The sequence below is a fragment of the Patagioenas fasciata genome, chromosome 2 (assembly GCF_037038585.1).
Source record: "Patagioenas fasciata isolate bPatFas1 chromosome 2, bPatFas1.hap1, whole genome shotgun sequence".
Lineage (NCBI taxonomy): Eukaryota > Metazoa > Chordata > Aves > Columbiformes > Columbidae > Patagioenas > Patagioenas fasciata.
In genome coordinates, this window is record NC_092521.1 from 158,303,571 (window position 1) to 158,325,262 (window position 21,692).

General features: G+C 40.9%; 1 protein-coding gene across 9 annotated transcripts in view; it reads left to right on the plus strand.

The window, feature by feature from the left end:
* Positions 1-21,692, plus strand: part of DIP2C (disco interacting protein 2 homolog C) — a 322,355-nt gene that overhangs the window by 260,325 nt on the left and 40,338 nt on the right. For all 9 annotated transcript variants that reach the window (XM_065830042.2, XM_065830044.2, XM_065830041.2 and 6 more), the window contains 7 exons: positions 2,113-2,222; positions 2,994-3,074; positions 7,297-7,420; positions 9,045-9,166; positions 10,247-10,358; positions 10,478-10,587; positions 12,723-12,853. In XM_065830042.2, the coding sequence (XP_065686114.1) occupies positions 2,113-2,222; positions 2,994-3,074; positions 7,297-7,420; positions 9,045-9,166; positions 10,247-10,358; positions 10,478-10,587; positions 12,723-12,853 (790 nt within the window). The remainder of the gene's footprint in view (positions 1-2,112; positions 2,223-2,993; positions 3,075-7,296; positions 7,421-9,044; positions 9,167-10,246; positions 10,359-10,477; positions 10,588-12,722; positions 12,854-21,692) is intronic.

A 21,692-nucleotide genomic window follows, 5' to 3' on the forward strand; every position in this document is an offset into this window, starting at 1 on the left:
TACTGTATGGAGCAAAATCAAGTAACTGTTACTGATCAGCTCGATCAGCTGTTCCTATTAAACATTCCAGGTGTGTTGAGAAAATCATGGATTTGGCAGAAACTAGAAGTACCTTCACAAAGAGTTTAAGGAAAAACACTCCAAGAACATAAGTTCAGTAAAGGTGAAAACATTTTTAGCACTCCACAAGGCACTGCTGAGATCACAGCTGGAATTTTTTGTAAATTCCTGGTCGATATTGTCTAAAGAGGAAGGACTGAGGCCAAAACAGAGAATAGAATCTTGTTTTGTTTGAAGACTGAGTGTGTAAATTAGGAATAGGATTGGACTAGATGATCTTTTGAGGTCCCTTCCCCTAACATTGTGTATGTGTGTGTGTGTGAGAGAATAGAGAGGAAGAGAATTGTTAACACTAAAAAACAGTTTTGGAGAAGATCAAATACTTAAAAACTGGTCATGAATGAATTAAACCCAAGAACGAGGTTAAAGGTTTTTACCTGAGTAGGGAGGTCCTGGATAATTCTTACAGCAGGTATATTTGAGAGGAAACCCTAACTAGGTTTAAAATGGCTATTCGGAAGTTCTGCCACACGTTATGGAGAATATTGGATGAATTGGTGCAGCAAGGTACTGATTCAAGAGTCCGAGAAAGCCCTTGTAGGCTGCTATAGTCCAGTTGCTGGTGACTTGTGCCCAATGAATGAGCAAACTTTAGCAAATTTTTGACTTTGAATCCAACTGCAAATTTAAGTACTCAGATTAATTTCAAGGATTTCTGGATCTGTAGCCTCTGTCTTAAGACCTGAATTCAGCTACATTAGGCTAAATTGGTTACTTTCCACTTTGGAAACCAGGTTGGGATATGAAGTGGTTTTACCCTCTGGATTTGGAATGTAGGCACTATGCATCATGAATGCAGTGCAAGTTTGCCAAAACTGTCAGCATTTTCTTTTTTAAAATCTTTGGGCAAACACCTCAGAAATCAAAACCATAACCTCAGTTTGCAGATACAGGGAATGTCAGATATTAACAGTGACCCCCACTAACCGAACAAAAGCGATGAAGCCTTTAACTGCAGTGCTCACTTTGGTATTTCCTTGTTGCTGCTTCACAAAGTAATCACTGAATTAGGATCAGCGCAGTGGAGATATTACAGATACAAGAGGTATACATTGTATGTCACTGTGGTAAAAGCAATGCCAGGAACGCAGAAACCAAACTGATAGTATCACATTCTCCCATTTTGCGTGGCTTTGACATATTGCTTTCATCTTTTTAAAGCAGAGTAGTCTGTAGATGTTGTCTATTGTACATTATCTGGTTACTTACCCATCTCATATTTTGACAACTATACCACATACCATCACTGAGATGAAGCTTGGACAACATAGGCTAGAAATAAAGCCCGGTATCAGTTGGAGCTGATCAGTAATCCGTGCTGGGGAAGCAGAAAATGTTAACATGAGCATAAATGGTATCTGTGAGACCTGTGTATTTCCCTAATTGCAGCAACATAACATCAGTGACATGCTCCTCATGGGAAGGTATCAACCGTGACGTCTTCCTTTTTTCTAAAGTTAAATTAAATTATTTTTCTTCAGTCTCCACCTTGTGCTAAAAGGCTTGCTTATATTTTATCATTTGCACCATCCGCCTTTCTAATCCTTGTCATTTTGTCTTTATGGCATTACAGAATTACTAATTACAGCTTAGCGCAGGGAACAGAAGAGAGAAATAGGAACATTGTCCCTGAAGCTTTGATACTTATCATCTGGTTTTAGGCACTCAAATGGGCATGCCTAAATTAGGAGCTGAATTTTCCAAGGATTCCTCATATCAAGGCAGACAGGATGCACCTCTGGCTGTAGAGAGCCCATGCTAAATGTTCGGAGAGAAGCAATGGTATGTTTAGAGAGGAGAAATCCAAGCCTGCATATCTTCCAGTTACTTCTGGTCCATCAAGCAAAGTGTGTGTCAACAGAGAGGTGCTCAAGGTTTGGTGTTGTGGACAGCAGTGAGGAAGATGCCATGAAATGCAAAAGAAATAAAAAGAATTTTGATCCACAAGCAAAGGATTTTTATTGCACTTAGCACATTTCTGATTTATTCCAGAAATTGGCCCTGCCTCCGTGATGGTGGGGAACTTGGTCTCTGGAAAAAGAATTGCACAGGCCAGTGGTAGAGATCTGGGGCAAATAGAAGATAATGATCAAGCCAGAAAGGTAAGCTAAACTTTTCTGATACGGCTTATATTTTGCTAGTTAGTATCAGGACACTTAGCAGTACATAGATTGTACTATTATTATTGCAGAATTTGTTGATTGCTTTTTTAAATTCACACAAATATTTCGGAACTGTCTTTACAAAGAAATAGAAAATAGACATGAGGGGGGATCACTGAATTTCATTTATATGGATTTTTCTATAAGCGTACGTGGGACAACAGAACAAACATGCTGGAAAGTGTTAATGGGGCTTCTACCAGAAATCACCTTCTATTGTATCTTTTTTAATAGTTCGAGTGGAGTTCAGGGAATTTTGTTTGCGTACATGGTCCTGACCTTATTTGTTGTTATTTTGATCCTGTACAATTGAGTTGAAATTCGTGTCTTTTAGGGGCTTATGTGAGTGAGGAAATAAGTAATTTCTATCTGTATAAGTATTTATATATTTATAGTAAGAAAAAGAGAGGAAACTAGAGAATTAAAATTGTACTTAAGTTCAGAGATCAGTAAGAATTAGTGTATTGTTTTGAAAGTATATGTAGTGATATACTATTCAGTTCCAGAGAGGTCTCTGCTACTGTGCAAGAGCACCTTGCTGTAAATATGTGTGATGACAAGAGAATTAATTCATGTTTACTGCTTCTGGGCATTCATGTAAAATGTAGCATATAAGTAAGAAAGACAGAGCTAAACTAGCAAAAATAGTTATGTGGTTTTTAAAGCAAAAAAGTTATTTGGTGTCATGACTATCACACTGCTTTATTTTAGTTCCTCTTCCTCTCCGAAGTGTTGCAGTGGAGAGCTCAGACCACTCCTGACCACGTGCTTTACACTCTACTCAACTGCAGGGTAAGAAGCTCAGACCCTTTCTCCGGCGTGGAAAACCGCACACTGGTATTTCAGCCACACCTGCTTGCGCTGTGGCTGAACGCGACCTTTCTGTTTCTCTTCCCATTAATACTCAGATGTTATATTTAATGTTCACTGAGGCAGAGAAGAAAAGAGAATCATTGCCAGCCATCAAAATATAGATTGCTTTTGTATCACGCCTTACACATTTCTCATTGATTTTTCTACCACATCTATGTTGTGGCTGAGCTGGCACTGCAAATCTATTTCAATACTGACCATTCCTGTACCAAAGAGTAGTATTTAATGCTGCTCACCATCCTGATTTCCAATTTGAAAAGCACAGGCTTGGCAAAACCAGAGGATTTTCCCTAAATAAAACAGTGATTGTTGGTTTTGAGACTGGACCATCTCAGGGAGATGTGAGAATGGGTAAAGGGTGTAAGAGAGAAGAGTTATGTCTAGAATCCAACCAGGTCTGCAGAGGACCACTCCTAAATCTCTGCAAAGGCTACATGAGGTGCCAGCTTGGCACAGCATTTCATTGCTTGTCAAAAATTAATTAATGCATGGCACGTGGTACAGAAATTTGCTTTACTAAGAGTGTGTGTTTACAGACTCCGTGGCTGATCGTAGATGGCAAACCAATAATTCCACTGTAGAGAATGCAAGTCTGATTTCAAGCCATCCCACCACAGTCCATTGAGACATATCTGTCAAAAGCAGGGAATGTGCAGCTTGTGAGGGTCTCCAGGAGAGGAGGGGTCTGGGGTGGTGCTGCTGCCCTGGGCCACCTGGAGCAGCTGGTCTTGTCTCAGCCCATGTGGTGCCTACAGCTGGGGTGGATTCTTAAACCTCCAGTAATTTGTGAACCTCTGTGAAATGATCACTTGTTGTATTTACAGGATATCCTTCTCCAGCCCATATTACAGTACTGGTAGATAATGGTGAAGTAATAATGTAGTTGTCTGTGGCAAAACAGAAAACTTGAGAGGCAACGCTGTTTATAGCGTCAATATTACACCATTAAAATAATGCACTGTTCTGTCCTGTAAGCTGGGAGCAAAGATGCTGTGAGAAAGACATTGATATGTCCTGTCCAATCTCCTCCACACAGGCTCTTGCTTTTGGGCTTTAAATAAAGCCAGAACGCCCATGCTGGCAGAAAGGTTCAAGCAGTGGGAGGGAAGGATGCCATGTGGAAAAAAAGCATTAACAAAATAATTTGTTGTTCCATAAATGTGAAAAAATTGTTGTATTTTGAAATTCAGTTGCTCTGCTCTCAATTTGGAGTTATCTTATTGCATGAAATTTGTCTGAGAGATGTAATGCTTTGTGGAGAGATTTAATGTTTCATGGAAAGGAGTTACAGGTTTGGTGGGCTTTAGCCTAGGCAAGTTTTATTATCCATCTTGAATTTTAGTTCTGGTTTGTAGTTTTTCCCTTTTTGTCTTCCTTGCACATTGTCTGTACACTTTGTTCTAAAACATCCAGGCGTCTTGCAGAGTATGACTAATAGAAATCCACTGAGATTAGTGTTTTCCTGTAACCCAAGCTTCCTGAGAATTTGCAATATTTCAAAATTAGCACAGTACATTGTTTTTAGTGCATGTCATAGAGCATTGCAACACCTTGACATTCCAGGACACCTGATGTAAAAGACCCAAAGGGAATAATTGCCTGGTGCTTGCCAATGATTCTTGTCCAACAAAAGGATTCTCCTTCCCTGCACTTCCTATAAACACTGTGTTTCTGCTGGTTCATGTGCAGCAAGTGATAGAAGTCTTGAATATGAACAAATTTTGCCCACATTCACATGATTTGCAGCAATTCACTTTCTGTATCAGTAGGGCCTGTGCTTCCGATGTATGTAGGGATATAAGGGGTTGTTCTTGAAAGAAAGAGTGATGGGTTTAAGCAGATTCCTACTGGCAGGTCTGCAGTGACAAGGACACCCAGACCTCAGATCACTTTGGCCATATTTAGGGCTGGACAGGTGGAAGCCATCTCTAGTACAGCATCCCTATAGCTGCATGTGTCTTTAGAGGAAACTTTCTTAGCGAAATGATCTCTGCATTGCTCAGAAGACTTATTAAAACTGCCTGAAGTGCATTTCAGTAAATGTGGTTGCTGAAGATGGTGAAGAGGAATGCCAAGCTCTGAATTGTCTGTTTCATTTTCAGTAGAGTCTTGCATCTGGGCAGGAACAACCCCAGGTTCCAGTATAAGTTGGGGAATGACCTGTTAGAGAGCAGTGTAGGGGAAAGGGACCTGGGGGTCCTGGTGGACAGCAGGATGACCATGAGCCAGCACTGGGCCCTTGTGGCCAGGAAGGCCAATGATACCTGGGGTATATTAGAAGGGGGGTGGTCAGTAGGTCAGAGAGGTTCTCCTGCCCCTCTACTCTGCCCTGGTGAGACCACACCTAGAATATTGTGTCCAGTTCTGGGTCCCTCAGTTCCAGAAGGACAGGGAACTGCTGGAGAGAGTCCAGCGCAGGGCAGTGAAGATGATGAAGGGAGCGGAGCATCTCCCGTGTGAGGAAAGGCTGAGGGAGCTGGGTCTCTTTAGCTTGGAGATGAGGAGACTGAGGGGTGACCTCATTAATGTTTATAAATATGTAAAGGGTGAGTGTCAGGAGGATGGAGCCAGGCTCTTCTTGGTGACAACCAATGATAGGACAAGGGGCAATGGGTGCAAACTGGAACACAAGAGGTTCCACTTAAATTTGAGAAGAAACTTCTTCTCAGTGAGGGTGCCAGAGCCTGGACCAGGCTGCCCAGGGGGGTTGTGGAGTCTCCTTCTCTGCAGACATTCAAACCCGCCTGGACACCTTCCTGTGTAACCTCATCTGGGTGTTCCTGCTCCGGCGGGGGGATTGGACTGGATGAGCTTTCGAGGTCCCTTCCAATCCCTGACATTCCGTGATTATGTTGTCCTCTTTCTTGACAATTCATAAAGATACGAAATTTTCTCAAACTGCCCTCTCCTCTCTGAAACTTATGATCAATAAATACTGTAGTGATGTGTGGGATGGTGATGGCGGATAGAAACCCACAGTCAGGCCAAATGTTTATCACTCCTTGTGTTGTTAAAGTAGAGTATAAAGAATATTTCTTTAAAACATTAGACCTTCTTGCTTTCTCTGTTAATAAAGACAAGGTTTAATTGCATTGCACTGTATTTTTGATACACTGTGCTTTTGAAGTGTATATATTTTTTTTTCCTTACCTTTTTCCCCCCCGATTTTTTTTTGACTCCCTGTTTTTAAGTGACCTTAGTACTTCCAATAGATGCCGGGTATATCATAGCATCACTGGAGATTGAAATCTATATTTCCACAGAACAGGTACACAAGCAGAAGTGCAGTTGGTCTGTCTTACACATTCATCTTCAGGTTTCTCTTCTGAGGTGTCAGCTGTGGTAGCGAATTTTGTGATACGGATGTCTGTATTTCTCTAAATGTGTATTTGTGTGTGTATATATACACACATATATATTTTTAGTGAATGCAAGCACCGTAACACTTATGCAATTTTAGACAGTGTATGTGTTTGATGTTTTGGGGTTAGTGCTACCTGAAGTGCTTCAAAAAAAATTCTCCATCGTATTGTCATTACTCCTCTCTTTTTTTTTCATGCTGACCGGAGTTACTCAAATTCAACAAATGCCTTTCTTCTCTCTTTCATTTATATGCATTTGCTTAGCTTTTGTTCCAGACTTATTCTTTTCCCCTGTCACAAAGTATTGTTTTCTTCTGTGCCTTTTGTCTCTTGTCTTTGAAAGTATTTCTGCTGCACCATTTGGCTTCGCTCCAGCGAGCAGACAGTGAAGTGCAATTTTCAGGATTGCTCTCCACAGATTCTCCAGATTGCTGTCGAGAACATGAAGGCACTTCTCTGCCTGTCGCAGGAACGCTGCCCGTGTGGGGAGGCACGGAGCACAGGTTACATGGGCAGGTGTCAGCGCACTGCTGTACTCCCTTGGTTAAAGGGAAAACACTGGTGAGGGCAGAAGGTACAAAGAAGGGAATAGAGAATGTTCCTCTGCTTTACAGAGATCTTTTTTCTTCCAACTGCGGTTTGGCCGAAGTTTTCCATATTTGAGTTGGTTGCATGATACTGTGGCTGCTCCTCATCCAGTAACTTCTAAGGTGCAGAGGAAAATTGATTTTCAGCATATTGCATTACCTTCTGTGACATTTATCTTTCTGCCCATGCAGGGAACAATAGCCAACTCGCTAACGTGTGTCCAACTACATAAACGAGCTGAGAAGATAGCTGTCATGTTGATGGAAAGGGGACATCTACAAGATGGAGACCATGTGGCTTTGGTTTACCCACCAGGTAAAGAACTGCCATGTTCGGTACCTCAGTAATCCCAAAAGTCCATCAAGATCCTTTAGAACAGTGCTGCATTGGTTGTGTTACCAACCTGTAAACCATGTTAATTGGCAAAACACAAAATATTTGCCTTACGTATATTTCTTTGAACTTAATTATACATATTTAAAAGAATTTCTCTTTGCATGTGTGCCTCGTTATTATTTCTTTGGGTTCAGATTAAGATTGACCTGTGTTTTTAAATCCTGTCCCTTATAAGCAGTCAAATTTAATTACTGCTTTTCTTTTAATTTACTGGAAATATACAATTTTATGAGCACACAGTTCTGCTAAAATATTCCATCTGCTGAGTGTTCTTAGTCTCGCCTGTTGAATTCCCTCTTGGAAGTGCTGCATTTCATGGGGGTAAAGCAGCAATAATTATGAAGTAATCAGTGTGTTTTTGGTGTAGAAATATGAATAAAGAGCCGATTATTAAGAAATACAAAATCGGAATCACCATTTTCTCTGTAGATCTTCAACCTAGACAGCTCTCTGTGGCTTGGATTTTCATCCTCTGACATAAGGGCTTTTAAGCTTCTGTTACCGGTACCATGTTCGACATTTGCTTGAAATTATTTCTGATCTAGTGCTGCTGTTTTATCTTTAGCATTTCATGTATGTTGGCAAAATAAACTGTCTGATTTAAGGTCTATATTGTGATATTTGGTTTGTAAGGTCTGCAGGATACTGGTTAAATCTTGATAGGAGTAATTTCTTAGTGGTTAATACGATAAAAACTTTTCCACAAAACAAGATTAGTGTTTTAAATTTAAGTTTTGGTTTTTCTGTATTTCACTTCCCCTGAATAAAGCATTTTATTGAGGGAAGAATAACCCACCAGTACTCCAAACCCTTTTCCACTGAAGGATAAAACAGCCCCCCTGGTCATCACAGCCTGTGTACAGTGCCAGGGTGCTCTCAAACAACAATATTCATGGGACTTTGATGCTGTTGTCTGTTCAGCCTCCTTAGATGTCCTGAAGTATGCTGTCCACAATCTGCAGTCAATGTTTATATAGAATAACACCTAGTTTTCTGTTGGAAGCAGGATTTCGAAATCATTGCTTCCTTTTTTACTCAAAAACTTCAGGTAGAAAAGTCAAAGCTGCATATCTGAGTTTTAAGATGACATGGGAAATTATTTAATGAAACCTCCAGATACTCCTGTGGCTCATAGGCGCAGGCATCATCCTGCCTGATCCTTTTGCTGTGGCATCCCTCCTCTTCTTGTAGGCTCTCCTTTGTCTGTAAATGTAAATTTCAGAAGATAATTAATCTGTAGAAATCAGTCTTTTTAACAGGGTACTTCCCGATGATAAAAGTGGAATTCACCTAAATGATCATATCTGGCTGCAGCTTTGTGTGTCGCCTTTGGTTTTTCATGCTCAGAAGAACAGTACAATTGAAAGGAATCAGTGAAGCTGAACAAATACTGACAAGGGGCTGAAAAAGAAGTCTGTTAAAGGGCTTAGTCGCTCATTTAACCTTCTGTGTTGAGTTCCAAGTAATATTTATGCTGACATAAGCGTCTGTGATTAAACGATTTGATTTTCAGGGGAGGATTTTTGTTTTGTTCTTCATGCAGGAATAGACCTGATTGCGGCATTTTACGGATGCCTGTATGCAGGCTGTGTGCCAATAACGGTTCGACCTCCACATCCCCAGAACATAGCAACCACGTTACCTACCGTGAAGATGATTGTGGAGGTGAGCAGCCACCTGAAAGTGCTCAAGTAGATTAGACAGGCGATGGATTTGTGTGGTCTTTTAAGAACGGTAACTTATGGGAATGGTGGGGTAGGCTGGAGAGTTGTATTCCTTCCAAAATCCAGGACTTCAGTGTGATGTAGGGTCAACGCTGCTTGAGAGCACACAGCCTTCTGACTTCCACTGTCACATTTTGCCACAGTTGCGCTACTCTTCACAGGAAATATATTTGAAGTGCTTTCTTGTGTTCTGCCACGTGCCAAGAACAGTAGGATTCCTCACCTGGCAACGCTGCACTGATTATTGAGAAAAATCCCAATGGAAAGCTTAGCTTGACCTGATGGTGATTTGTGCTCAGCGCTGCATATTGTCTGAATATTGCCTGAAATACATTAGTTTTTATAATCAGTAAGAAATATCCTTGTAGTTGCTACTTGTGTATTTTTTAAAATAGCAAATCTAAAAGGAGGGTACCTTCAGCATGTGTCATCTAAATTCAGTGCAGACGATATTTGCTGTAAACTCACCATTTCATTTCTTAGTGCCACTTGCACAATTTCTGCTCTAGAGCTACTTTTGCTGATATCAGAAGAGTTCCAGTGGTTTATCACTAGCACAGGAATTTGAAATATATGGCTAACATAAAATTAACTTAAGATAGTAAAATTATTCATATAAATGTCAGGCTAGGTTTTCCTTTATGTGAAAATACTGTTTATACACCAAGAAATATCACCGCCACATAGGAAATGTTTTGGTCACGGTCTTCTGCACTGGCATTCTGGGTTGATAGCTGATATAATCTGTTGGAAAAGTCATATTCTCACTATTAAAGTGTCTTTAGTTTCATGACAACACTGTTGTCAAAGTGCAATTTTCATGTCATTTGTAAAACTCACATGACTCTGTCTGCTTTGTGAGCTGCATTTTTTGTGCACCTTTCCACCTCCTGATTGGAAAAAAATAGGACTAATATACCTGTGTCCTGTTCTGGCAGAAAATAAATCATTGTCTTGCTCATTTTCGGGGGAGAGTTAATCAGTATCCCATTGCGTTATTATTTATTTTTTAAATTCCTAGGTGAGCCGCTCTGCCTGCTTAATGACTACGCAATTAATATGTAAATTGTTACGGTCGCGAGAGGCGGCAGCAGCAGTGGATGTCAGAACGTGGCCTCCGGTACTAGATACAGGTGAGTACTAAGGCTGGGGGAGCTCTGTGTCTTCTTCTATCATTGTATTTGTTGGGCACTCAGAGGTGAATCTGTCAGGGGATTAAGATACACATATTTTCTTTCTCTATTTTCACTAGACGATTTGCCAAAGAAGCGACCCGCACAGATCTACAAACCTTCTAACCCTGAAACGCTTGCTTACCTTGACTTCAGTGTCTCCACAACTGGCATGCTGGCAGGGGTAAAGGTAGGGACTTGTGGAAGCTCCTTTCCTGCCATCACACCTGCCTGGCTGGTCGTACATTGCTCTCGATTTGTTACTCCTCTTGATTTTCGGTAATAGAAATTGAATTGCTTCCTCCTTTGCAGTCATTATTTGATTCCATTAACATGAAATTAGTTCCTCTATACTCACTACAGTACTGTGTGTGGCAAGTTGAGCCCATCTCCTCCTCCTCAGACTGAAAATTTCATTTCGATACGCCTGCAGATAGCCCAGTAACTCATCTGCCTGAAGCATTTTTCAACTGAAGCATCCATTATTTCCGTTTTATGAAGGAAATGAGACTCAGTCACCTTTTTTCTACTTGTTAAGTGCCCATTCGTTGTTTCCTCCTTATTGCAACTCAGCTGCTGGCCATGAGTTTTCAGTATTCTCTTTTTCATACAATTAAGGGAACTGCTGATGTCTCTGGTATAGTAACCTGGCACAATACTAGAATAATCAGCAAAAAAGTCATTGATGAATTGTTTGATAAGCTTAGGCATCTTGAGCTCTTGAAATCTCTATTCTGCTGTTTTCTCCAACCCTCTACCCACACTTCACCAAAGATGTTTTGTCTAGTTGGTTTCACCAACACGCAAACAGCGGTAAAATCACTCTCTTATTCTTACCTGTTACTTTCTTATTCCTATCTGTTGCATATGCAAGAATTTTTTCTGCTGATATATCACACTTATAGCCTATGTTGAGTCCCTCATACTCTTCAGCATCATCTGTTTTCAGAAGCCGTCAACATACTTTATAAACAAAGAAAGTATCATTTCCGCAGTTTTCAGATGGAGACTTTAAAGCACAGAGCAGTGAAGTGACCAGCTGAAGGGTGACTGGTGGTTAAGAGGCTGAGCTGGCTGATGGTCAAGTATCAGACACTCCTGGAAGATTCATGTAATCTGACTCAAAATAACTACAATGCCTACAGATGTGGATTAGTCATTGGACTCCTCAATAATCACCAGAGAGAAGCGAGGACTTCTAGAGTGTAATTTATCTGACTTATATGAAGCATCTATTTTTGAATGGGGTGAACATCACATAAGTCTTCATTTCTTCTAAAGGGAGCCTCGACTGATTGTTTCAGATGCAGTCATCCATATTGAGTCAGGTCTGAATTCTACCTTATTGGACTTGCAGAAATGACTACTACCTATGCAGAGTTGGTATTTGGAGAGCTTCAAAGGCAGGGCAAGTCAAAGAAACTTTTCTTAATGTCACTAAAGGGAAGTCTAATTAAATCTCTCAAGGAATTCTGGATTATCTTCTGGTATCTGGGTCACAAAACCTCGAGCACTGACTCAGCAGGTTTATGTAAATAGTTCCCATCTACTAGAACATCAGTAGTGATTGATCAATTACAGAAGGATCATAAGAGGCCACAAGGTTTATGCTCATAATGCAGTGGTGCTAAATTTAAAGAAAAGCTAAACAACCTATGCGGGTTCTGAAAAGTTGATAAATGTTTTGTAATCACTCTGAAAGTAGTAGATTACACTTAAGTTTTTCTCAACTCTTTCATTAGTTTGCACCAGTATGATGTAAAAATTCACAGAATGAGACCAGTTCTGACCCTGTTTTACAGAACCTTTACTAAGTTTATTGGGGATGTTTATCTCTGAGTGATTAGGTCCCTAATACTGTTTTGCATGCAAAATCCTCTTCAATTTAAAAGTGCATTGGCACTTTATTGTATTAAGAAATTTGTATTTAGAAATATGTTACTGATGATCAACAAAAGCTTCAAGTTACATTCAGATCCTGCAGTCATTCATCCCTTTATTCTTCCAGAAAGTTTACCTTGTTATCATTAGCTTTGCATACAGCTTGGAGCACATCTTTAAACCACTCTCGGCTTTCTCCCTAAATCACTTCAAACTTGTTATTCATTCTGTCTCCCCTCTCCTTTCACGGTTATTTAGATGCCTTCCTGAAGGAAAGTTATGGTTTCTTAGATGTAAATTACGTGTGTGTTCACACTGAGCACAAAGTCAATATTTGTTTGTTTTCTTTATCCCATAACTGACTTAAGCACTTGGCGCAGTTTGGGGATGAGCCTCTCGAATGACATAGTTGATCATTTTAATTACTGTGCTGTTGTCTTTCAGATGTCTCATGCAGCCACTAGTGCCTTTTGTCGTTCTATTAAGCTGCAGTGTGAGCTTTATCCCTCCAGAGAAGTCGCTATCTGCTTGGACCCCTACTGTGGACTGGGTTTTGTCCTCTGGTGCCTCTGCAGGTGAGCTTACTCCTCAGCCTTTTAAAATACTATTTCTATTGTATTATAACACAACAAACCAGATGATGTGAGTGATAAAAGGATGGGAAGAACAGGCAATACCCGTGGGACTGTCACAGGCAATAGGTATTGCCGGAAGCTATACGGAGAGTGCTGTAGGGAGGATACGCTGTGTTTGAGCGGGGCTTCAACTGGCTGCTCCTTGACCTCCTGCTGCTTTACTGCTGTGTCTGCAGAGCCTGGTTGCTTTATCTGATGAAGGCAACACCTTAAGGCAATTAATTTAAGGAAGTGGTTTCCTGGTGTCCTCTTTTTCATTCTCTAAACTGAAAGCACAAATGGATAATCAGGGACTCCCTCATTTGTGGGACTAATGGATGTGATTTATGCAGACTTGGAAGTGTGTTTTCTTGCAGAATGATGCTTCTATGGCAGTAGCAAAGCCGTCAGAGAAAAAAACATTTCTAGTGAAAAAAGCAAATCAGCTTTTTTTGTTAATAAAGTTTAGAAAGTTAACAATTCTGTCAATCTCTATACCCCAGGGACGTTACGGTTCAGCATTCAGAGCACTTCCATCGATTTTTTTCTTACTTTTTTTTTTTAAGTTGGCGGGGTTGACGCAGAGGCGAAGGAGAAGAGCTGTGGGCATGTTAATGGAGGACATTTTTCTGAAGACATCTTAGAGTCACAGTAGTCTGACATTTTTGCTCTGTTTCGATGTTAGCAGTACTACTATTTTTAGTTATTAAAATGAAGATAACCCAAGGTAATAAAAATACTCTGGATAAACTTTTTACCCATTTACTGAATACCTGAAGAAAGCATTATTTATTAACAACTGTGACAATTTGTTTTCAGCAAGTAACATTTATTTAAAAGTAGGCTGTTGGCCTGTTTTGTTGCCCTTTTAAAATACTTGTTATTAAATATTAAATGAGCCAAAGATTAACAGTGTTATACGTTCTTGATCCATCTTTCTTGATTTAAACTATACTTTTTAAATATTATTTAAGATTTTACTCAGAGATCGGAGCTTTTTTGTTTTGAAAAATCATTTTGTTTCTATATCATATTTTCCCAACACAAGAAATAAAAATATTGGGGCTGCAAAAAAATTCAGAAAACCTTTCAGAAATGTTGATATTTAGATTAAACCACTGTTCTAGTCTTTTAAATGTTGATTCTTTGGTTGAATATTTCTTACGTAGACTTACGTGTTCCAACATTCCCTGGTGTCAACACCGTTAGGCCTTTGTTCTGCTGGAGGCTGAACCAAATCTGCCATGATGCATCCAGTGAGACCAGGGGAGGACACAGAGAGTCCAGCTGAGGACTGTGTTACTGTCTGGGATAATGCTGGGGCATGGAGCATCCAAGAATAACTTCTATACAATATCATGATAGAGCCATAAAATACAGATAGAGTTGACCTGTCCCAAACCCAAGTAATTTGTGGTGCCCGTGACTCTGCTGAATGCAGAAATGTTTGTTTCTTCCTGAACTCTGTTTGCAACGGATGAGCATTTGCTGCCCTTACTGATAATATTCAGACGTTTAGGAGGAGAAGGTTGTTTATGATTGACAGGTGAATGAGGCAGCAAACCTTTGCAATAAAGCAATCAAGGTCTGTGCCTCTCTGCAGCTTGTAGAAGGAATAGAAAATGTAATACCATTTTCAAAGAAAAGAAACGAAACAAAGGAGTTGAAGGAACTGAGATCAGGCCAGCAACACTCTAATCTTATGAACCATCATGTCAGTCTCTTCCTTGCCACTGATCTCCTGTTCCTATAAGACCAGAAAAATTGCAGGCTGCTTGAATTGTGACTTGTCATTTAGAGAAAGCTGACATCGGATACAGCTTCATTAATTCCACTTACAAAATGAATTTCCATTTCATTACTATTTTAGAAATGAGTATTATTTGATGTGATAGCAAAAAATACATCCTGGAGGCTATTAGACTCTTACTCTTCATAACATGAAACTTTGCAACTTTGCATTTTACTCTTTGTAGTTTAGCAGACCAACATCCCCCCCAACACTTTACAGCCCAGATCGCTACCTCAGAGGATTCTACTGTGAGGTTATGATTGTCTGTCACCACTCCCATTAGCTAAATTAATACTTCTAATGGCATATGGAAATGAAGTTAGATCTTCATTTTTCATCAGTCAGGGGGTTTTGAGAGTTAAGTAGGAATTCTTCGGTTTAGGACCCCAGCAGGAAGAGAGAGCAACCTCCTGTGCATGCTGCGGTTAAAATGGCAAGTACATTGTAATCCCTTTATTAACTAGACCAAAGGAAGCATTGACTAAGGAATGAAAGAAAAACTAGTGTTTTATCCCCGTTGTAGGTGATTAAATGTTGTGCTGGCCCGCTCCAGTGCGGTGCCCCAGAATGCTCCATTCTGTGAGGTCAAAGCTACTTAGGAAAGCTGCTGGAGCATGGAGCCAGCCCTTTGGTAAGTTTGGAATATATTGCATAGTTTTGCAAAGTTTTTATTTTTGAATATTTATTATTTTATGGCCTGAATGGTATAAAATAATAAAGAAAAGAAACCTTGCAAAGCAGAGCAATACATTAAAAAAAAATAGAAGTCTACATTCCATCTAAACTGGCTGCATGCTCCAGCAGGGTTTCCTTGGAACATTTGTTGTAGAACAGCACGTCCTGACTGTGGCGACCATCATCAGCCCCATGTGAGTTCACAAATCCCAAACTTCCCTATTTTACCAGGTTCTTACTAATGACTCAATAAAAGAATAAAATAATACATTATTTTGGGTTTTTTTCCCAGTATTCTGACTTGCATTACATTACATTTTAGAATTTATTACATTCTTTAAAAGAAAAAAAAGAATCAGTACTAAATCCCATTCTTCAAAAACGCTTCCTGAAATTAAGTTGTCACTGTCTTAATGCTTCTCACTGTGGGGCAGAATAGAGCATTCTACAGTTTGTTAGTGAGGGTTTACTTCATTGATAGTTGCTGAGTGATGCTATAGAATAAGAATTTTTCCTCCATTTTAGCCCAGCTAAGCCAACCCATTTTACCATTCTGCTTTTACTACTGCAAGATAGAATTGTCCTTGCTGAAAATAAAATCAAGTTCCTTGATAATTTTAGATATATATGTTCAGAAGCAGAGATTCTAATACTACAAGTCCTGACCTCTTCCTATTCTAGCCTAGATGGCAGACAAATGGTACTTAGTTTGTTCTATTTAATTATTATATGTAGAGGAACAGTGCACTACCAACTGCATGCATTGTAAAGTGAACAGTAATTTTTCCCTTATCAAAATGTCAGTAATATACATTTTAGAATACTGCCATTTATTTAAGAGTATTACCAGTTATGCATGCATTTTCCCCCTTATTTATAGTAATATCTTCAGACACAGCCCATGTAATAAGCATTAATCTCTGGGACAGGGTGTGCTAGGACTCATTAATTATTGTCATGTTTTTTAGGGTAACTTGAAGAAATCTGGCAGGCGTGAGCATTTCACCCAATTTCCAGCCCATTTATAGCAAATTAAGGGGAGACTGCCTAAAGAAACCTAAATGCCACATCAGAAAAGGATAATTCTGAAATGGAAAGTGAAGGATATGAACATAACCATCTCCCCTTTGTTTTGCGAAGTGCATAACTGGGGCAGGAGGAACATCAAGGTGTGTCTGCCGACGTCCTGCCATGTACCCATTTCCTAGGGAGTCTTTGGCCAGGGGCAATTTGTGGAAGAGGCAGTTCGCATTTCTTCCACATTACAATAGGTCTGTTCAACCTGCCTCAAGTCTACAAGGTTCAAGGGCAGCCGAAGGCCTCAAGTTACCTGATAGGCAAGTTCTGCAGTGCCTTGACTGACTTAACTCCACTGGATGTGTAGACCTGCCTGTACACGCCTTAGGACATCTCTGCTGCCAATGCCAACAGAAATGACACTTCCGTGTGCAGCCCCCAATTAACCTCAGGCTGAACGTTCTCTATGCAGAACAAGATGGTCATCTCTTTTATCTTCCACACAAGATAGAAACAGTGGCCAAATTTTTAAAACCTGCTCACCTGCTTTAAGTATTTAGATAAAGGGACTTAGTGTTGAAACGGCCCCGAGCAGTCCAAGTTCCACCAGGTGTATGATTCCCACTCCTGGTGCTGCCAGGTGATGTGTTTGTGCTCAGGAACCATTAGCAACATGCTTCCCCATGAGAAGTTATCTATCAGTTCAGAAGAGCCCAGGAGCAACCTGGAGCCGTGTTAGAAAGCTTCCCGAGTGAGGCTCAGACATTGCTCAGACACGTCTCTGAAAGGGGGCCGTTAAAGCCTTTTGAAGCCATGCCAGTACCAAGAAGTCCTAGTTAAGCTCTGGCCCTCATTCTGGCCAAACACTGTCCCAGCAAGTGGTGCAGGCACTACAGGAACAAAATACTGGCATTTCAGTGTTAACTAAAGACAGGTATCCAGCTGGGGTACCAACACCAGAGCATGAGCTATAGCAAAGTGGTGGGCTATGGCAACGGTCTCGCCAGCTCTCAGTACCCTGATGCGGACATTGTAAATACTGGACCTAGTCTCAGCACCAGAAGCCTATCAAGGTTTGTGGGTGAGATCTTTTACTTTCTGGGAAAATCTGCATGCCCTGCACAATGATCCTTTTTCTGTATGTTAGTTAAACTAATTTGTGAGTTCTATCTGTCCCTCCAGTACTGAATGCTTATCTGCTTACCGTGTGCAGTCGTGCTGCTGGTGCACTCTGTGCCAGATGGGTATCTTTGGACTCTGCAGGTGGTGTGGAGTCCTTTACTTGTTCTCCAAAAGCGATGTGCCAGAGGAGGTTTAGGTTGGACATGAGGAAAAGGTTCTTCACCCAGAGGGTGCTGGATGCTGGAACAGGCTCCCCAGGGAGGTGTCACAGCCCCAAGCCTGACAGTGTTCAAGAAGAGACTGGACAACACCCCCAGACACAATGTGTGAACTGTGGGGTTGTCGTGTGCAGGGACAGGAGTTGGACTCAATGATCCTTGTGGGTCCCTTTTGACTCAAGACATTCTATGATTCTATGATGTAGTTTTGGCCCAAGTCCTGTGAAGCCTAAGTCAGACATATGTCCAGACACTCTCCCCTGTGGCCTATACTGTCCTACAAGCTCCGGTCTAGATGATTGTGAAGGCTTTTGCTCAGTCCTGTTCAGGTTCCCTCAGCATGCAGACTCTTTTCACACTTTGAATTGTGAGCATAGCAACTCGGTTATTCCAGGCTCTACCAGCTGCCCAGTTCCCTTACCTGTCTCTTGTCGCCAAATGCCAAATATCACCTGTAGAAATGCAGAAACTAAATGCATATATTTATAACACTCAACAGTACCTACCTGCCTCCTGCAGTTCAGTGTGAAAGCAGCTCATATCACCTGAGAGTGACACCAGGAGTAAGGGCAGCAGTGGGTCAGTAGCCTGTCAGAATGCAATTGAAATTGCAGTTGTCATTTGTTAGCATTTGTTGCCCTGTTGAAATTTCTGGAACTATAATAAAAACTCAGACCTTACTGTTAATCTCCCTCAGCACAACACGGGGTAAATCTTTGATTCAGTGCAACAGTTAATTGCCAAGATGTCCTTCCAGCCATCTCCGTGTGCTGCCAAAACAACCTGCCAGGCAGTGGAACCGGTGTTGTGATCAGATGGCGCCGTCATACCAAAATACATCCTGGTGTGTTTAACGGAGTATTCCTGTCCTTGGGCAGCCCTTGCTTGTGCAGGCAGACAAGGCTCCTCACTTACTGCCAGGTTTCAAGGCTTTGTCCACCATATGAATACTCTTTTCCTCAGATTGCTTTGCAGTCCCCTAAAGGAACCCAGCATTTCTCAAAAGTGATCTCCCACCTCAGCTACCGCTGCATTTCACTCTGCATCTGCGTCCCAGAAGTTATTGTCACAAGATGATGTGGGGATGCTCTGTAGTCACTCTCCTTTTTTGTCCTCTTTTGTACCTACTCCTTTTGCATTTGCTAAAGATGGTGCAGACTGACAGACAGGTGTCCAGGGCTGTCAGCTTGTCTCTGCAGTTCTGCACTGTGTCTGCTCCTGGTATAAGATTTACATCAGGAGACAGAGTTAGGTTTGTGACAACAGATTTCTACAGCAGTGGAAGAAACTATTTTATTTCTGTTCCATCCCAGTATTTGTGTAACTAAATTATTGTGCCTACTTCAGCGTAACACATATTGTTGTAACTTTAGAATGCTAATTTTAGCTTCTACAATTTATATTTAAATTCCAAACTTTTCCTAATAGCCCATCTGATCCCCCAGTGCCACAGTGTTCACCACACTTGTTGCTTTCCGTATGAGAATAGCAAAGCTGACTGCTTAACCATCTCTTGATGACTGTCGTGTTCCAAAGTGAGATGGAACAGTCAATGTCTCAGCTTCAGCATTAACTCTACCATATTTGTAATGTGCCATACCTAGGTGTACCTGCCAAACATCTCTACTGTACCTAGAATTGCATGGAGGCAGCACTGACAGAACTTCCTATGGGTTTGGCACCATATCTAGTTTTATCCATCATCTCCAGAGGAGCCTTCCACAACTGCAGACCGTTCAAGCACATGGTGCTCTGCTCGGTTCTTGGCATCCATACTGAGTAACCACCCTCTAACATCTCACGGTGATTTGAGGGAGTGTCTTTTTTTTCTCAGCTTCTCTCCATCAAAATATTGGTGACATACAGCTTCTCAGAGGTTAACATACAAGAATAAAGTTTGTGAATTTGCAAGGTTAAGTGGCCACCAGGAATGTTTTGTTGCTTGGAGTGATGCACAAAACCCGTATAATGTTTCTGAGATTGATTTGGGGAGGTGAGCCAAGTTGTGACTGACATTGTGGTGGCCAGGTGCTGCATAAACCACCTCAGCTGTGGAACTGGCCCGTTCACCACAGCTTTATATCTTTGTAATTCCTCTCCTAGCTCTACCAACTGCTCTAGCAAATCGGATTATATGCTTGGGTTATCAAACCACAGCTCAGTAGGCAAAGCCTGTGTTGGTTATCAAGTTCCCAGGCACAGTATAATCTGTCTGAGGTTCTGCACCACAGAAAGTTGCCATCCTGCAAGATATTTCCTGCTACTCTACAGTTTATTTCTGAACTCCTCAGTATTTCTGAGGGATTAGAAAACTCAGAAAAGGTACTAGCAACATCTTTATTTGTTTCTGTCTAATCAGAGTGATACTTATTTTTAATCACAGTCTGATGACAGGAGTTTGTGTTGCCCTCAGTCTGGAGAAGATGGGGTTATTTTGCATCCACATCCTGTGCTTGGCTGCATGGCTGTGGGTGGGAGGTTAAGAGCAAACACAAGGGTCTTTCTTGTCCAGCATAAGTTGATCAAGAGAGGGAGGCAGTTCACCTGCACTCACCGATGTTGCTGGGGGGGGAAGGATTTTTCTTTGGTGTAAATTGTGTTTTCCCAGTTTCCACCATTATGGACTATTTCCTGGTAAAATGCACTTGGAATCAATTTTCTGTTCTTCTGAAAGCCATGCAGCTTTTTCCTCCCTTATTACTGTGGAGTTTGTGTGGTCACTTTTCAGTACAGGGATAGAGTTTGTTCTTTTAATTTTGTTTATATTTTGGGACGTTCTGCCCTGTTGAATAAATGTCACTTGGGGGATCTTAATGTAGTTCTGGGTAATAGTTTTCCCACATTTGACCCCCTGACAGCTTGTTTATTATTGCACAGATGTTTGATTTTCTTTACCTGATATTGGTTGCATCCACTAGAGGAGTTCAGATATGGGGGAAGGTTTTGATGCTGAATCTCTATATACTGTGTTCATACAGATTGGAGCCCATCTCAGGTTCTTACTCGAGTGGTTACAGATTCCTGTGTGTAACAATTACGTATTTACCAAACAGATCACACAACTTGATTGTTTATGGGGCCCTTACATTAAATTTGCAAAGAACTAAGAGCTTTTGGTCTTCTATGAAAAGCTTAATAGAATTGGCTGAGAAAGAAAGAGTGAAGTAATATTTATAGTAAAAACTGTTACTGCTCCCTAGCTGGGTTTGATCTGTCACTTGAGCTCAGGGCGTACTCCTTTCAGTTGTGTGACTTTGCCAACATCTCTTTTCACATGTTTATGAAGCACAAGCACAAGGTTCAGTCATACTTTATTCTGATTCCATAAAAGCAACATCAAAGCATAATGCTTCATTTGACCGTCCTGTGCTGTAGTCGTTATGTCAGCTGTATCCGAGAACACGTCGCTTCGTGGCAAGTCACCGGTCGTGAATCCTCAAGAATGTCGTAAATGTGGACAAGCGGTCAAAGATAAAATTTTTACTGTATGATGAATGAAATTTTTTGAGCTGTAGTTCATACATATTCCATGACATCCTCTGGCTCATACTCCAGCGGAGACCTAAACTGTTTGGATTATTAACTGCCATTGTGGCTGGACTTGTACACCTTTTATGCCTTTATTTTACCAAGTAAAGACATACAGGTCACACAAACCTGGTTCTAAATTGCACAGCTTTTGAAAGCCCTCCCGTCTGGGTTTGGAGGAGTGGGGGACCTCACTCTCCAAGGAGGGAAGCTGTGTGAGCAGCCCATCTTCAAGAATTTTAAAGGCGTGTTTCTTCTTCCTAATGTCAAATGTTACATATTCCTGAAAATAGAGTTCCATTCTTGTCTTACCTCGGGCACTTGGATTTGAAAACGTCAGCTATACTTTACCAAGTTGGCATTTCAAGTTTCAAGTCACAGATGAATTTGTCTCATGTGTATCATAAATCTCTGGGGCTTTATGGCCCTTTCTCAGAACTTCCATGAT